Source organism: Neurospora crassa, linkage group IV, assembly GCF_000182925.2.
Source record: "Neurospora crassa OR74A linkage group IV, whole genome shotgun sequence".
NCBI classification, from domain to species: Eukaryota; Fungi; Ascomycota; class Sordariomycetes; order Sordariales; family Sordariaceae; genus Neurospora; species Neurospora crassa.
Window position 1 is genome coordinate 271,653 of NC_026504.1, and position 15,378 is coordinate 287,030.

The window sequence follows — 15,378 nt, forward strand, 5'->3', positions numbered from 1 at the left end:
CGACGGCAACGGCTCATCATCCGCCAGTCCAACAGCCAGCAAATAAAGTGCTAGAGACTTTCGTGTACGTTCTCACCATCTCGGTCTCCCTTTTATCAGTGTCATTCCATTCCTCCTCTTCCTCCTCTTGGATCCTAACAACAGTGCTGATTGCCTCTCTATTGCTAGCATCTATCGCAAACTCATCACATCTCTACGCGGCTCCGCGAAAAAATACCCATCATAATCTACAGTCATCTCAAATCAGTTTGAATGTCGTCCCTCAAGTTCCAACAGCCTGTATACAAGGTGTACGAGGTAAGTCAGCCCAGAGTCAATACGTGACCGACAGCGCCGCCACCCGCACCTCGGCCTGAGACTCGAGGCTAACACATGTTCTCACTTTGACACAGCCCGGCTATCATCCGCAACGGACCATAATAGTCGACGAGCAAATCGACTCTCCGGAGACACTGACGATTCGGCTAGAGGAAGAAGCAGCAGCACGTAACGGTGGGGACCTCGACGGGAACTCCCCGAATGGTCTTCTGCCCATGGCTGCCTACAAGACTCACCTGCAAGGTGTGTGCCTACTATCTATACTACTGCCCAGATTTTTGTACAAGTGCTAATCCGGCCATGTTTGCCTGTAGGGTATGCAGAGTCCACATACCCGCCGTACGCGTCGCAGCCATTTGCTTCACAACAGACCGAAAATGCCGCCTCCATTAACCAGCTTGCCTTTGCGGCCAATAACGCCGTAACAGGTCAATACTTACCTCAGACGAGCTCCAACATCACAGTCCTCTCTTGCCATCCCGGCACTGGAACGTACGGCACAAAGGTCGCTCTCAGAGTCTCCAGTCAATACGATATCCTTTCCGGGACCATGGCAGCATCGACACCCTACGTCTCCATCAGCTTTGGCTCTCAAAGATGTCCAGCGCATGTCCAGCGAGGATCTCCAGATGCGAACGGCTCCTGCATCTACGTTGTCACAGCCGATGCGCCTGAATTTCTGTCAACAGGATGCCCATCGCTCAGCAACGTGCCCCTAACTTTGCTTGTTGAGACCGCCAACGGCAGCGAAATTGCGCGGGTACCAAACGCCGGCATGTTCTCCTATAGCGATGGTCAGGGTGGAGTTGGTAGTATTGGAGGTTCCGGTGCCGGGAGCCCGCCTGACCTGGGTAGCCCGAAAGATCGGTCACCCTCCCACCGAGCAAGCCCACCAACACACCATGGGCTTGAGGGGGATTCGGCTACAACAACGTATGGTTTCCCTCCTGGCGTCTCGCCGACACAAGCACAGACCTACGGCCACAGCACCAACAGCATGCTTGGGGCTTACCGAAGCGGGTCCTTCTCTGAGCAGTACTCCCGGACAGGGCCAGTTCTGCGCTCACCGCACGGTTCAGGATGGGGATTTGGAGGACATATGGAGTCGATCCGAAGCCCGGCAACCACCATTCCTCATACTTCCCACACAGGATTGACCCGCACGAGTTTGTCGAGCATCAGCTCGTCATCTAGCGCACCGACCCTCACAAGAACAAGCACGATTCCTCAGCAAGGGGGCTCTGGTGGACCTGGCGGCAATGGATACGGATACCCTTTGTATCAGAACAAGGCTACGCTCAACATTGTCGGTGACCTTGGGTCGATGGCAGAGAACTGGAGCCAGGAAGAGTTTGAGAACAAGCGAAGGATCGTCATGTTCGACAAGTCACAACACGGTGCCGTTCTCACCACCAGATTCAAGCCCGTCAACGTGACGGAGAGGCCTTCAGGCGCCATTTGCATTAGCTGCATCTGGTGGGCTGAGAAGCAGGAGTGCTATGTCACATCGGTGGATACCATCCATTTGCTTGAGCAACTAGTTGCGGCGCCAAACCGATTCTCGGTCGAGGAGAGGAACCGAATCCGAAGGAACCTCGAAGGATTCCGCCCCTTGACGGTCAGCAAACAAAAGCCCGACAGCGAGGAGTTCTTCAAGGTCATCATGCAGTTCGGTAACCCCAAGCCGAGAAACATTGAGAAGGATATCAAGGTGTTTGCGTGGAAGATCTTGGATCAGGCGTTGAAGAAAATCATCTCCAAGTACAGCACTTCCCCATCGGCCCTCAGCATTCCCGCCGCACCATCTGCAACTGGTCCCCTGTACGGCCTGCCACCCACACCGAGCACAGTCTCCTCTACCGACCAATCTTCAACGGGCTACATGTCCAGCCACCATCTCGCCGACTCACTGGCAAGTCCACGGCCTCTTGGCGGTGCCTCCTCATGGACGCCGTACGGGACTTCGGGCAGGCCCATGTCGCCATCACGACAAACCAGCTCCCCCATGTCGGTACCCGGCCTTCGCATCTCGACCCTTTCGGGCGTGTATGACAACAGGGGATCCACACAGAGCCTTTCATCGCCGTATGGTATGACGAGTTCAACGCAGCATAGCCCCCATTCGCATCATGCCCACGGCAATTACGTACAGTCCGGGGTGTCGGTATCACAGGGGCCGCGCGCATGGGATTCCAGCTATGGTGTGACGGATAGCTATGGCGCCGCGCAAACCAGCCATACCCATAGCCAGGTTTATGGTGGCGGAGCCTATGCGGATGTACACCGCGCCTAAAGCGGTAATCCGACATGATAGCCTTTTCTGCCTAGCGATCAAGAAGCCCAGTGCAACAGGCATCTTTGGGCATTTTGTCGGCGAGCGGAAGCTAGCTGTCGCCCCCTCGTGAGTCATTTGCACAACGGCCTTGCAGTGGGGTTGCAGCGGGCAATGATAATACGAAGCAACCTCCATCGCAAGCTTTGCTTCAAACGACGTATAAATCTTGATATCAAATACCCCGTCTACAACCCACCGGAGGCGATCTTAAGGGTCTGGTAATCGCATCTTGCCATGTTCAATCGCACGATTGTTGGCTGCCTCAAGTAACAGTCCCACGCGGAGTGTTTCCTTCCTCTGATACGGCATTCTGGGAGTAGTGGAGTGGGAAATGATCAGCTGGCTGGTGGCACCCACCAATCACGATGCGACTCGACTCACCCTTTTCGGAGGCCAAGACCTCTCGGGGTCATCCCGAGGCCATTGTGCATCCTACATTGCCGATCACCCTCACCTTCACATTGCTATCAAGAAGAAGGAATACAAATGATGGGACTAACGGGGTCGAAGCAGACGCTTTAACCATTATCATGGTGGCACCGAATCCAAGCCAGCAAGATGTCGCTTATCTATCCGAACACCGAGGTGCACTATCGGTCATGGATTTCGGCATTCCCTCTACGGTTTCGAAGTGGTCTGCGATGCATGTCCCCCCCGTGGGTTGGGTGTGTGACATGCATGGTATGCGCTCGGTGCCGTCGCAAGCAATCTGCCTTCTGCACTGCATAGCGACAAGACTACTGCATGTCCCAAGGCGCAAGGCACATAACCGGAAGCAAGCAGGCAAACAGATTACAATGGGCGCTTTCTTTCTCTTCCTCTTCTGTTGTACTACTGCTACTCGGCCTTTCTTCTTCTTCATCATTTTTTTTGTCATTACATGCTTACGCGCGGCGGGTGTTGGGGCGATGAAGGGGAGGCGGTGATATACCCTGCTTTTGCATCTTACTCATGAAGAATTTTGTCAACGATTTTTTTTTTTTTTACTTTTTGTTACTGTTACTTTTCTCGGATATGACGACGTATTGGATGGATGGTTGGTTTGGTTGGTGGGATCTACTTTGGTGTTTTTGGACTCGGTGTGGCTTTTTCGTTTCTTTTTCTTTTTTTTTTTTTGGATGAATTTGGATTGATGGTTGTAATTGAGGCGAATCCACCTACCTACCTACCTACCAGGTTTTCATATGATGTATGTTTGTACTCTAGTTCTTACCGATCGATTTTAGCTACTGATACTAAGGCAAGCGGGTTTTGGGATGTATGGAATCTAATTCATGAGATATCTTCAACTGTTGACCTTTGCCACTGATTGTGAAACGTGATCTCATCGCATGCGTTCGTTATTGTTTTGTTTTGTTTTTTTTCCTCACTCATTGTTTTCTCTCCCTCTTGCTTTCTGTTCTCTCTCTTTTTTTCCCTCTTTTCTTCTTTCTTTTCTGGTATCTCAGCCAGAACTCTTGGCAGCTTCCTCCGGAAGCCAATCCGCCCGGTCCGTCCGCACTCCGTGGCGGTGGCATCTCCATCCAGATCGGATCGGTCCGGTCCCGGCCCGTCCGTACTTGGCGAAAGTTGAATTCGAAATAAATCCCCGGCCGGCCCGCCCGGGCCGCCAGTAGTTAATGTCCGGATCTTTTGCTTTCCTATCATCCGTTTATTGACACTGTCGACACTGTCGACACTAATTGACACTAGATAATCGACACTACGCCGAGCCGGCCGGCAGCAAGCTTATCGCAATAGCAAAAGTGCTTACAATTAACTGATACCTGCAGTTAGGAAGGATGTCGACGAAAGGAAAAAAAAAACAACGGCAAAAATGAAAAAAAAAAAAAAGGAGAAGAATTAGATGTTGGTAAAATCGCGAGATTGCCACTTTACACTTCATCGCCCTACCTCTACCTCTATGTGTATACCTAGATACCTACCTGAATTTGTAAGATACCTATAGATGTACCTACCTACCTACCTACCTACCTACCTAGGTTTGTTTGTCTATACAGCCCTCTCTCTCTCTCTATACCTCTAAGGAACCGGTTCTATATGTGTGTGTGTGTAAATCTATACACTACCTACCTACCTACCTACCTAATGTGACTGGAATAGAGGTAGGTACCTAGGTACCTATTACCATAAACTAAACGCCGTATTACCATAGTGCGCATTAAATAGGTAGGTACCTAGGTAACTAATGCCGCCGCCGCCGCAGCGCGGTAGGTAGGTACCGCACCTAGGTACAATAGCTGGCTGGCACTGCTTATCTCTACCTCTACCTCTTCTTTTAGGTACCTACCTACCTAATCTTGACCGGGAGGGGGGGTAGTCTACAGGGTAGAATGAATCGAGAGATTGCGCCACGGCTTTCTATAAGTACCATAGCGGAAAATTGCGTTTTGAGACATCCAATGTTTAGGCGGTACCGCCTCGACTTCCAATGTTCATTTGACATCCAATGTTGAATGCCCTATAATATAGTGGGTAAGCGCTATAAAAAAAACTTTGGAAAAAAAAAAAAGGAAAAAAAAAAAAGGAAAAAAAAAAGGAAAAAAAAAAAAAAAAAAAAAAAAAAAAAAAAAAAAAAAAAAAAAAAACTTAAGACTTTTTTTTTTTTTCCTAAGTCCTCTTTTTCAAATTGGTAGTTTTCCCTATATAGAGTAGGAAATCAACCCAAACTTTCAGAAATAATTTGGCCTAGTGGCCAAGTTGTTAAGATAAGTGTCTTTTTTTCTTAACGTTTTGAGTTCGATTCCCGTTCGGAGTTAATTTTTCAAAGTTGAAAAAAAAAAAAAAAGTTGGAAGATCCCCCTAAAGGTAGTCTTCTAGAGACCTCTAACCTTCTAGAAAATTAGAAGGTAAGGTACCTAGAAGACTACCTATTTTTTTCCACTTATAGGGCATTCGACATTGGATGTCAAATCAACATTGGAAGTTTTAGTCTGAGACAATGTGATCTTTACATTCATTCCTGGACCCAACATCCAATGTCGAAGGGCGCAGATTCCCAGTACGGTAGGTAGGTAGGTAGGTAGGTAGGTAGATACCGTAGATAGGTGCAATTAAGCCCTTTTGATATTGTGATGTCATTACATCACTCAACTAGGTACCTACTTCTATCCAGGACGCGGCGCGAAGGTTATGACCTAGAGATAGCGATGCGGTTTACCACTAAGCTACCTATGCGGGCTTTGAATCATGTCGGTCATTGTGGTAGGGGACATGGCATCGTAAGTATCCTCCTTCATACCTACCTAGAAAGAAGCAAAGACTTTCGTTATCTGTTGACATGAGATCTCTGGTACACCCTTTCCGGCCGTTGGGTCCTGATATTCCGCCCTATACGCTTGGTTCGAGAATGGAGGAACAGAAATTCTTATAAATAAATCGACTCAAGTGTTGATGATATGAGCCTTCGGTCACTTTTCGATGAGCTTTTTGTTGAAGTGAAGCGAGACATCACGAGGGTAAGCGAGTGTAGTGGTGAACTTATTGATTGAAGGATAAAGGTTAGTGAAAGAAGGAGGGGAGGAGCGTGGAAGTGTAAAGAATATATACAGGATGTGAAACGAGAACGAGTAAGTTATCCATATGTGGATCGAAATACCAGTCATTCAACACTTTTTAGTAGGCCCTTATAGGTCCGAGCTGTCAACGGGCGGCGATGAATCAAGAAAACTTGTTCAACTTTATGTTGCTACCATCTGCTACCTGGACTAAAGTGCTAGAGAACTGGAAAAAAAGGAGATGTCATAGCTCGTAACTCCTGGTGTGCATCTTGATCTGACAACGCAAGCAAGGAAGATGAGTACCGAAAAAAAAAAAAAAATGCATGAAGCGCGCTAGAGAAATAGAACAGGAAAAAGAGAGAAAGGGAAGAAGTAACCAAACCAAAGCAAAAGGCCGCCCGCATGCGACAAAAGAAACGAAGAGTGCAATGTCCGATATCCAACTCTTGACTTGACCCAAATCTCAATCAAACAAACCAAAGAAACACGATCAAAGAATTGCTCCCCTCAACCCCATCATCAAGTCCATTCCACCACGAGACCCGCCCCCTAAGAACTGCTCACACTATTCCTCTTGCTCCTCCCCGACATCCCCCAAAGACTCCACGAATCGCTTCGAGTCTTGGCCTTTGGCTTTGCTGGTGGTGCCTGCTCCTCATGTCCCTTTGCCCCATCCTTCCCTCCATCCTTTCCATCTCCCTTTCCTCCTGACCAGAGTCCCTTCCCAGCAGTCGGTGTCTCAGCCGGCGACGGTTCCTGAGTCTCTCCCTGAACTTCCGCAACAGTTGCAACCGAAACATCCGTCTTCCCTTTTGACTCCCCTTGCGCCCCATTTGCATTTGCATTTCCATCGGCAGCGGAAGCAGCGGCGAACGCGGCGAGAGAGGGGTTCGTGCTGATAGCGGGGAGAATGGAAACTTTGGTGATCTGGGCGTCGGGATTACTCCCATCTCCAGGACTCTCGATAGGCGCGGATGGGGTCTGTACTTGTGTGTTACTACCATCAGGCCGCTGGTCAAGAAAAAACTGCTCTGCGCCTTCACCTGGAATCGTGTTGGGGGTGGTAGTAATAAATGGTCCCGAAGTTGAGACGGGGTTTGTGACGGCAGTAGGAACCGCGGGTGATTGCTCGGAGGCTACTTCGGTAGAGGCGGGCTCGGTAGGTTCGGCGGGTTCGGCGGGTAGGGTGGAAGGATCGGTGACGGCGTCGCTCTCGGTGCTAACGGCGTTGTTGACCGTGTCCTTGACGGAGCTGGTGACGGAGCTGACCGCGTTCAACGCCTTGTCCAGGGCTTCATCAGCGGCGGAAGCAATGGCGGAAGCTTCGTTGGTGATGGCTTCCTTGACGCTTTCGGTGCTGTGGTTCGCTTTGTCCTTGCCGTCTTCGTCCTTAGCTCCCACCTCGACTTCATCGTCCGCAACCGGTTTGTCTTGCTCCTCACTGACATCCTTGACATCAACCTGTTCACCATCACCGTTTACTTTTCCATCGTCATCCCCAGAAGCATCACCCCCTTTCCTGGCACCATCACCATTACCATGTGCCTCCTTGCCGTCCTTTCCATCCTTCCCTCCTGCTCCTGGAAACAACCAGCTAGTGGCACTCCAATTTCCACTACCACTACCGCTTCCCTGACTTCCCGCAATCTCTGGTCCGCCAACAGTCGACGTCACCGCTTCGGGAATGGCCTTTGGTACTGCAGCCGCAGCAGGTGCTGCTGCAGCGACTACCGGCGGGGCAGGTCCATGAGCAGCACTCGTGTTCCTCCTCTTCTTACCAAGCGGGAATCCCCATCCACCAGACTTGCCAGTGCTTGTCTGACTCTGGCTCAGAGCTTGAATGGCAGCGTCGTTGGTGGTAGTCGACGAGGAAGTAGACGGTCGGAGTTCGGGATCGGATTTAACCGAGTTGAGAGCTCGTTGGATCTGCTGATCCGGTTCAGCGGCGGTGGCGGCGGCGGCGACGGAAGACTGAGACTCGGTGGTTGGTTCAGTAGAGGTCAACTGTGTCTTGGACTGGGCTGCCTCGGGGTTGGGCTGGACGGCGGAAGCGGAAGTGGCGTGAGGGAGCTGTTCGGGGCTTGAGCCTGATGTCGCTGTGGAGAGACCCTTGATACTAGCCTTGCTGGCCTTGGACGTCAGGGTCTTCTTGGTGTCGTCCTTCTTGCTCTTGTCCTTATCGGCGGTCTTGTCCTTGTCCGCAGCCTTCTTCTTGTTCTTCCGCACTCCTAGCCATGATCCCCAACCACCTTCAGAGGGAGTATGTTGTCCTGGCGGCTTATCATCTGCCTTGGCAGAGGGAAGTGGAATCTTGGATGGCTTGGACTGGGACTCGGAGAGAGGTTCAACCGGCTTGGACACCACATCATGGGCATCAACAAGCGGCGCACCTCCTCCCGGAGTCTCGGGCTCCTCACCAACAAAATCAACCTCATCTGCTCCTGGAGCTTTACCAACAGTCGTGGCATGGGCCTCAATCGGCCGGTCAGCAGCGAGCTCATGGACTCCCCCAACAGCACCCACATCAACCGGCAGCGGTAGCGTAGCCGTAGAGTTCTGATACTCCACAGCCGTAAACGCTACCGAGTTGGAAAGGGTATCTGTTACGGAGTCCGCCAGGCTTGGGTTGGGAATGTTGATAGTCGAAGCTGAGGGGGTGATGTCCTCTGGAATGGTGGGAAGGGTGTCAATGATGGCGCCACTAGGGCTGATGATGTGTGTCTGGATCTCAATAGGCGGCACGAGGTCGTAGGATAGCTGGTCTTGGTCGACCACGGTTGGTTCCGGTTGGGCCTCAGATTGTTGTTCCTCGAACGTCGGTTGAACTGCGTGGTGCTCCACCACTGGTTGGACCTCGGGTTGCACCTCATCCCGTCCCGGTTGGGCGACTTGGGCCATTTCCTCAGTGTTGGTGTTGTCCTTGTCATCCTTGGGCTCGCCCTGCTGTGTAACTTCGGGCCGCGCTTGGGCAGCGGCAGTCTCTGGTGCAGCCTCACTTTCCCGCGGTTGCGGTTGGGTTTCAGGCTCTGGTTCCACGACAGGAATACCTCCACCACTAGTAATCTTTGAGCTGCTCTTCTTCCTCTTGGTGGTCTTCTTTTTCTTGGGCGAGCTGGCGGGCTCCGTGGGCGCATCCGATTGGCCCTCAAGCGCCAATGGCCCCGGGTTCGTTTCAGGCTCAGGCTTCTTCTGCTCGGACTTCGGGGCAGGAGCGAGTGCCTGATCCAAGCTCAACGGCTCGTCCTTGGGCTGGTTTGCCTGCTTGCTGGAACCCCAGGGCCAAAAGATCTTGTAAGCCGGTTGTGGCGGGGATTGTGGTGGTGATTGCAGAGAGGAGCGGATATCCGGGCTGGAAGGGCTGGAAGTCGGGGGTGGGAGGATTTCGGTAGGCTCGGGGGAGAGTTTGGAGTCTTTGCGGTCTCTGTTCGTCTTCTTCGTTGGCTTTGCGGGACCTGGGCGTGAGAGAACTGCCTGGGATGTCGTTTCTTGGGGTGTTTCCTGGGGTGTTTCGGTTGGCGTTTCCGCCGCCTGAGTTGTAGACTCTGGCTGGACTGGAGCTGTGGACTCTTCAGCGGGATTGGCAGTCTTCTTCTTTGCCTTGCGCTTCTTCTTGGGGGACTTGGGGCTGGTGGTAAGCTCATCGATGGGAGTCTGCTCCCCTGGTGTGTGTCCCTCACTCACTGATTGAACGGGAGTCTGCGGTCGCTCCTTCATGCTCTTGAGCACTCGCTTAGCCTGGTCGAACGCTGCCATCTGAGACTTTGGTGTCTCAGAATCGTGAGGCCCCTGATGTGCCTGATCAGACTCTCGTGTAAGCTCGTCTTCAAACGCAGTGTTCTTTATCGCAGCCTCAGGCAAATCAACTCCTCCGGAAATGATCTCAACAGGTGCCGCCAGAACTCCCGTACTACCCGATTGCCCCTTATTTCCCTCTGAAGTGGAAAATGTCAATGGCTTGTTCCATTCCTTGCCTTCATCATAAGACGGTGTCCAGTTCCAAATACCTTTTGCAGGTTTGTCCTTGGATGCCTCAAGCGAGAGAGGCTCGGGTGACGCAATGTCTCGGGCGGGGATCTCGGAGGGGTTTGCGTCCGAAGAGGCGACGGACATGACGGGCGAGAGAGTTGCCGATGCTCGCTTCTTGGCTTCGGCCAACTTGGCCTTCCTTTTGAGGTTCTTCTTGCGGCTCTTGCTGGGGCTGCTGGGGCTGGCGGTTACGGAGGCAGGGGAATCTTCGGCGAAGGACTCAGAGTTGAGACCGTTCTGGGGGGTACGAAGGCCTTCTGGGGGTGTCTGCACGCTCTCCCGTGGTTGGGGAGTGACTGGACGTTCGAGCTCCTTTTGCGCGGAGGTGTAGACGAGGCCCTCCATGGGTGTTCGCAAGGTCTCCATGGGTGTGCTGAATGCTTCCTCCTCTTTCGTTTCTACCTCGGGCTCCTTGATCTCAGGTTCGTTATGCTCAAGCTGCGACTCCAACTCGTTGTGTTCTGTTTCCTGCTTCTGTGCGATCTCCGGCTCGCTGTGCTCGATGTGCTCAACATGTGGCTGCTCGTGCTCTTGTTTTCCCTCCGCCTTGTCTTCCGAAATATCATCATCAACAACCGCATCCAGTGGAATCATGGCTGGCTCTTCTACCTCCGGCTCCGGCTCCAGTATCGATTCCCTGTCCGGCTCGTGGTGCGAATCCCGCTCAATGGAGAAATCGGGAGAGAATTTGGGAGAGAGTTCTGCAGCTCCGTCGGTAGGCAGTTCATTGTATTCAGCTGGCTGCAACCCAAGCGCGGCTTCCAACGAAGGAGAAGTGGCAGGGGACACCCACTGGTCCGCTTCGAGCTCCTTGACTTGGTCTTGCTCGTGGAACTCGTGTCGGGGAGACTCAGGTCGAGGAGGAGGGGTGACTGGTCGGTAGATGGTGTGCTCGTGTTGCTGGACGGGAGTAGCAGTGGCAGGGGCAGTAGAGTTGTCGTTGAAGTCGACGTGCTTTGTCTCGGAGGCAATGGAGAATGTCTCCTTTGTGATTTCGACTTCGGCTGGCTGGGGAAGGGGTTCTTCGAAGCCGAGACTTTCGACTTGTGTTGTTGCTGCTGTCGCAAAGTCGTCTGCTGGCTCGTTGGTCTCGCGTTTCTTGGTGGAGTTCATCTCTTCATAAACCTCCAACAAGCCCCTCATGAACTTCCTAGCCAAAGCCATCCCCTGTGGCGTTTCCTGTTGTCCCTGTGTTTCATCCTCCTCCTGAGCCCTCAACACCCTTCCAGGGTCTTGAAATGCCTTTCTCGCCCAGCCCTTGACGAATTCGTCCAGCCATTTATCCTCGCTGTCAGTCGGTTGTTGTTCCAAAACCCCAATAACAGTAAAAGCATCCAATCGGCCTCCCAACTCGAGCATCTCCTTTTTGGTTAATTGCTCCAACCCGCGGAGTTCATACTTTTTCGCTGCTCCATATACCTCTACTGCCGTCCGAAAGCGGCTCACAGTCAGTAGGCGTTCCGGGATCACCGGCCATCCAGTATACCGGAGGGTGTGATATTTGTCTGGTGAGTACAAATATTGGACCAGGACATGGCCGGCTTGGGGGGAAATGTCGGCAAAGTTGATGACGTATCCCGAGGCACCGAGAGATAGAGGATTGGATGCAGGGTTGAGTTGCTGAGAGGAGAAGTAGGAGGCAGTCCTGGAAAGCGATCTAGGACCTTGGGAAGGACTCAAAGCGGGGGAGGTAATAGGGGAGGCGACGGAGTTGGTGATGCAGAGAAGAGCAAGGAGGGAGTGTTGTTCAAGAAAGGCGCGGTGAACAAGGAGAGGAGCGCCCGTTGAGAACTGGAGGGCTACAAGAGAGGTTGTGAAGGGTCTGGTTGGCATGGGAGTTAGCATGATACTATGGTCTTGATGGACTGGAAAGGAGCAAAACATACGAAATCTCAAAGCCATCCTGACTGTCCTGCGTCATGCTGTTCGAAAACTTTCCAGAAGCCTTCAGGTCTTGCTGGTGACCCCGAGGGCGAACTGTGCTCGCCATGCTGATGGGGAAACGGGGTATCTGATTTCCGGTAAAAGTGTTGGCCAGCAAAGTGGCAGAAGAGGACTAGCTCCTCAAGATGAAGAAAAAAAGATGCAGTAGGGTTTGGTACCCAGCAAAAAGGGAACAGGCCTTGGTGATGCTGGAGGTGGGGGCTGAAGAAGAAAAGAAAGCCAGACGGAAAGCGAGGAGATGGGGAGCGAGGCTCGTCTCGAGTTTTATCGACCACTCCTCTACATGATACTCTTTTCCAGTCATCTTCCTCGATGTTTGCGCCGAAGTTGATGGCCAGCCGCATGCACTGCGCTGTCTCCAGTCCGAATCACACCAAATGATAACCAGTCAACCCACGGGATCGGTTCTTCGGAAACATGGCATGCCATCCCTGACAGCTCCGATATGGACGGGACGCACTGCGTCGATACCCAACAATGCCGCGCTTGCGTCGTCGCGCGTTTTGGTCGGTTGACGCCCTACCCAGACCGGGATCCAAGCCAAACAAGGCGTCGGAATGCCGTGATGCCTCGATATCCCCTCCGACCTGGGCGGCCAGTCAGCCCCAAGTGGGATGATTCGACTGCGGGGTGCCAACACAACGTCAACAAGCAGGGTGCCGCATCCACCAATCAGACCGTGCCGACGCCCAATGCCGCACGACGCAGCTTCATTGGCGTGCAGTAGACTACGGCGAGTACGGAGACTACGTGCAGTGTTTCCCCGCGCCAGCCCGTGATCGTCAGCATTGTCGTCTACCAGCAGCCGGGCTAATGCATGCTCTTAATCGCTTGCTGCTCATGATCTCAACAATGTTTGGCGTTGTGATGTCAGGTGAGAAAGCCGACGGGCCTATTTTTGTTGGATTGTCTCTCACATGGGGTCCACGGAGATCCATCCAAGGTGCATATTGAGCGTTCGGTTCGGGTGCTTGTCCCTGCTCTGCACGTTATCTTCCACTTTGGAGTTTCGCAAAGCATGATCAAGATACTCGTGGGAATCAGGGTCTCGGAAGCGCCCTATGCGGAACCAGTGAACTCTCGATAGCGTGTAAACAAACCAGAGTTTGGTTATCTCTGATCTGCAAATACCGCAAACACATGATTTGGAGGGATCCATAGCTCGCCCATGAGGAGGGATTTCTCCTCATTTTGTCAGCCATCGTCATCGGACAGTGCAACGGTCGATCCCGACAAGGGTCAGAGATCTCCCGTCGCCAGCGATCTTGTCAATACGGTCTTCATCCCTGTTTGAAGAGATGTTTCGATGTTGTTTTTGTGGACATGACACGATATGGGTTCGGTAAATGCTCATTGAGGTCTTTGCGGTCGAGACCTTGTTGAAACCAACGGCTGTCGAGGAAAGGAATGCATGCCTGTAAGTTGGCTCCTCGTGGTCATGCTTATCTGGTTGGTGGTCTCTCGTTCATGGTGTCTTGGGAGCACTGCGATGGCTTCCGCTTTCGAGTGTCTGCTAGCGTTCGGGGTGTTTCTTGGTGTCGCACTCTTCAACATCTGTAATCCCTCCTGGGGATCGCATCAGAAGTGTCCGCCAACAGAGGTAAGACGAAGAATGTGCGCCGTCGCAGTTTCCTTCTTTTTTGGTGTTTTTTTTCGTGAAGGAAATTCGGACAGGATGAGGTGGGTGATGTTTGGAGGGTTTTCGAGGAGAGTTTGAACCGTGGAGCTGATTCCTTGATCAACTTGATCGGACTCGATGGGCTGCTACCAATGGAAAAGAACTCGTCAACTCGGTATCGGGGGTGTTTATCGTGGTAGTCGGTCGGATGAGCCGTGGGCGTGGGTCGTTTATTGTCATCGGCTTTTTTTTCCTCTTTTTTTTTTCTTTCTTTGCGTGTGATGTGCCCTCGGGCGTAGTTGGGTGTATTTGGTGTTCTGGGACATCATATCTGATTCTTCTCCCTCTCCAATGCGAAGTCAACCTGGAAGCGTCCGAGTGGCCTGTGCAGTCGGACCCAACCCAAGTACCTACCTTGGTCCCTCCTGGTCCGCATGCAAAATTGGTGCAGTGATACACCCCGCTCGCAACACAGAGAAGAAGAGGAGGAAGGAACGACACTCGGCACATCCACGGCATATCCTCTCCATACTGCCTCCTGCCAAATGACAAAAAGACTGTCATTTCTTCACGAAGCTCAGAAGGCACTTCCCCCCCTCCATCCTGGTACGAGAAGAAAATAGTCTTTTCTTAGGATACGCCAAAAGAGAAAAACCCGACCCAGGAACCGAACTGAGGACCTGGACGAGTGGATTAGCCTCGAACAACACCGGCATCACTTGTGACTCGAACAGCAACCGGCTGAGTCATTCGCATATAAGGGCCATTTCTGTTAAACTCGGTCATTTCTTGAGTATCCATAAGTTGGTTCCTTCCTCGTGGTGGAAGTTGCGAGACGCCGACCCATTTCCTTTCAGGTCGTACCTGCCTTCGGAGCGGGCCGCCTTTCGAACCATCACCCACTGACTGCAATGCGCAGGTACGGCCACAGTAGCACCTGCATCCCACCACCCGCAGTTCCATCTTGCTCGCCCCGCTTGGTGTTTTGGACTTGGCGAAGGCCCGAACTTGGTACAACAACCGTCATCGAAAATCGCAACTCTCAACGAAGCCACCCCGCCTCCCTCAACCTCAACATTTCTGCTCACAGAGCTTGATAAGAAGTGATATGATGTGACGTTCCCATCGTCCAGGTGTCTTGACTCGCTTCTTGTCAGCCGAGCCGTCCAAGATCAGTTCGGCCAATCCTGGGAACCGGCAGCCGGGATCCTGGACGAAGCAAAGCAAGTTGTATATGCCGACTTCCTTCTCCCACCCACAACCATCTTCTCTCCCCCATGTAGATATGTGAATTGATTGGTAGCATTCCTTCCCTCCCCTTCCCGACCCAACAATTCCCGCTCCTCCATGCCAAGGGGCTTGATGGTCGAATGCGCCATTGCTGGTAACCCTTCCGGAGAAGGTCGAGGCCCCTGCCCGCCGAGGAAAGGACCGAGGTTCCTGGAGAGAACTTAAGCCCGTTCAACCCAACCCGAGGGTGACTTGAGCAAGGGACCGTACAAGGAAACGCACCAAGGTTGTCAATTCAGACAAGCAGCGCGGTCCATATCCGTATGACAGGATGTTAACAGTGTACGTGGCTAGACCCAAACGGCATTTCTTCGTTCGTTGCATTTCCCTGTTAACGAGATTACAGT

At 52.4% G+C, this 15,378-nt stretch overlaps 2 protein-coding genes across 2 annotated transcripts; one reads left to right on the forward strand and one right to left on the reverse strand.

Annotated features, from left to right (window-relative positions):
• Positions 1-252: 252 nt before the first annotated feature.
• On the forward strand, positions 253-2,611 carry acon-3 (aconidiate-3; the record flags this gene model as incomplete). Its single annotated transcript, XM_957758.2, has 3 exons — positions 253-297; positions 393-561; positions 633-2,611. 3 exons carry the CDS (start codon positions 253-255, stop codon positions 2,609-2,611), a joined length of 2,193 nt encoding a protein of 730 aa, XP_962851.2.
• Positions 2,612-6,312: 3,701 nt separating this feature from the next.
• NCU07618 (hypothetical protein) lies at positions 6,313-12,344 on the reverse strand. Its single transcript, XM_957759.2, has 2 exons — positions 12,066-12,344; positions 6,313-12,001 (listed from the first exon to the last, which is right to left on the reverse strand). The coding sequence occupies exons 1-2, from the start codon at positions 12,167-12,169 to the stop codon at positions 6,703-6,705; spliced, it is 5,403 nt and encodes a 1,800-aa protein (XP_962852.1). The 5' UTR covers positions 12,170-12,344; the 3' UTR covers positions 6,313-6,702.
• Between the last annotated feature and the right edge of the window lie 3,034 nt (positions 12,345-15,378).

Coding starts and splice junctions, on each gene's coding strand:
- NCU07618 (XM_957759.2), bottom strand. CDS start 12,169: ATGGCGAGCACAGTTCGCCCTCGGGGTCACCAGCAAGACCTGAAGGCT. Junction 12,002..12,065: donor CAGGATGGCTTTGAGATTTC/GTATGTTTTGCT, acceptor CATGCCAACCAG/ACCCTTCACAACCTCTCTTG.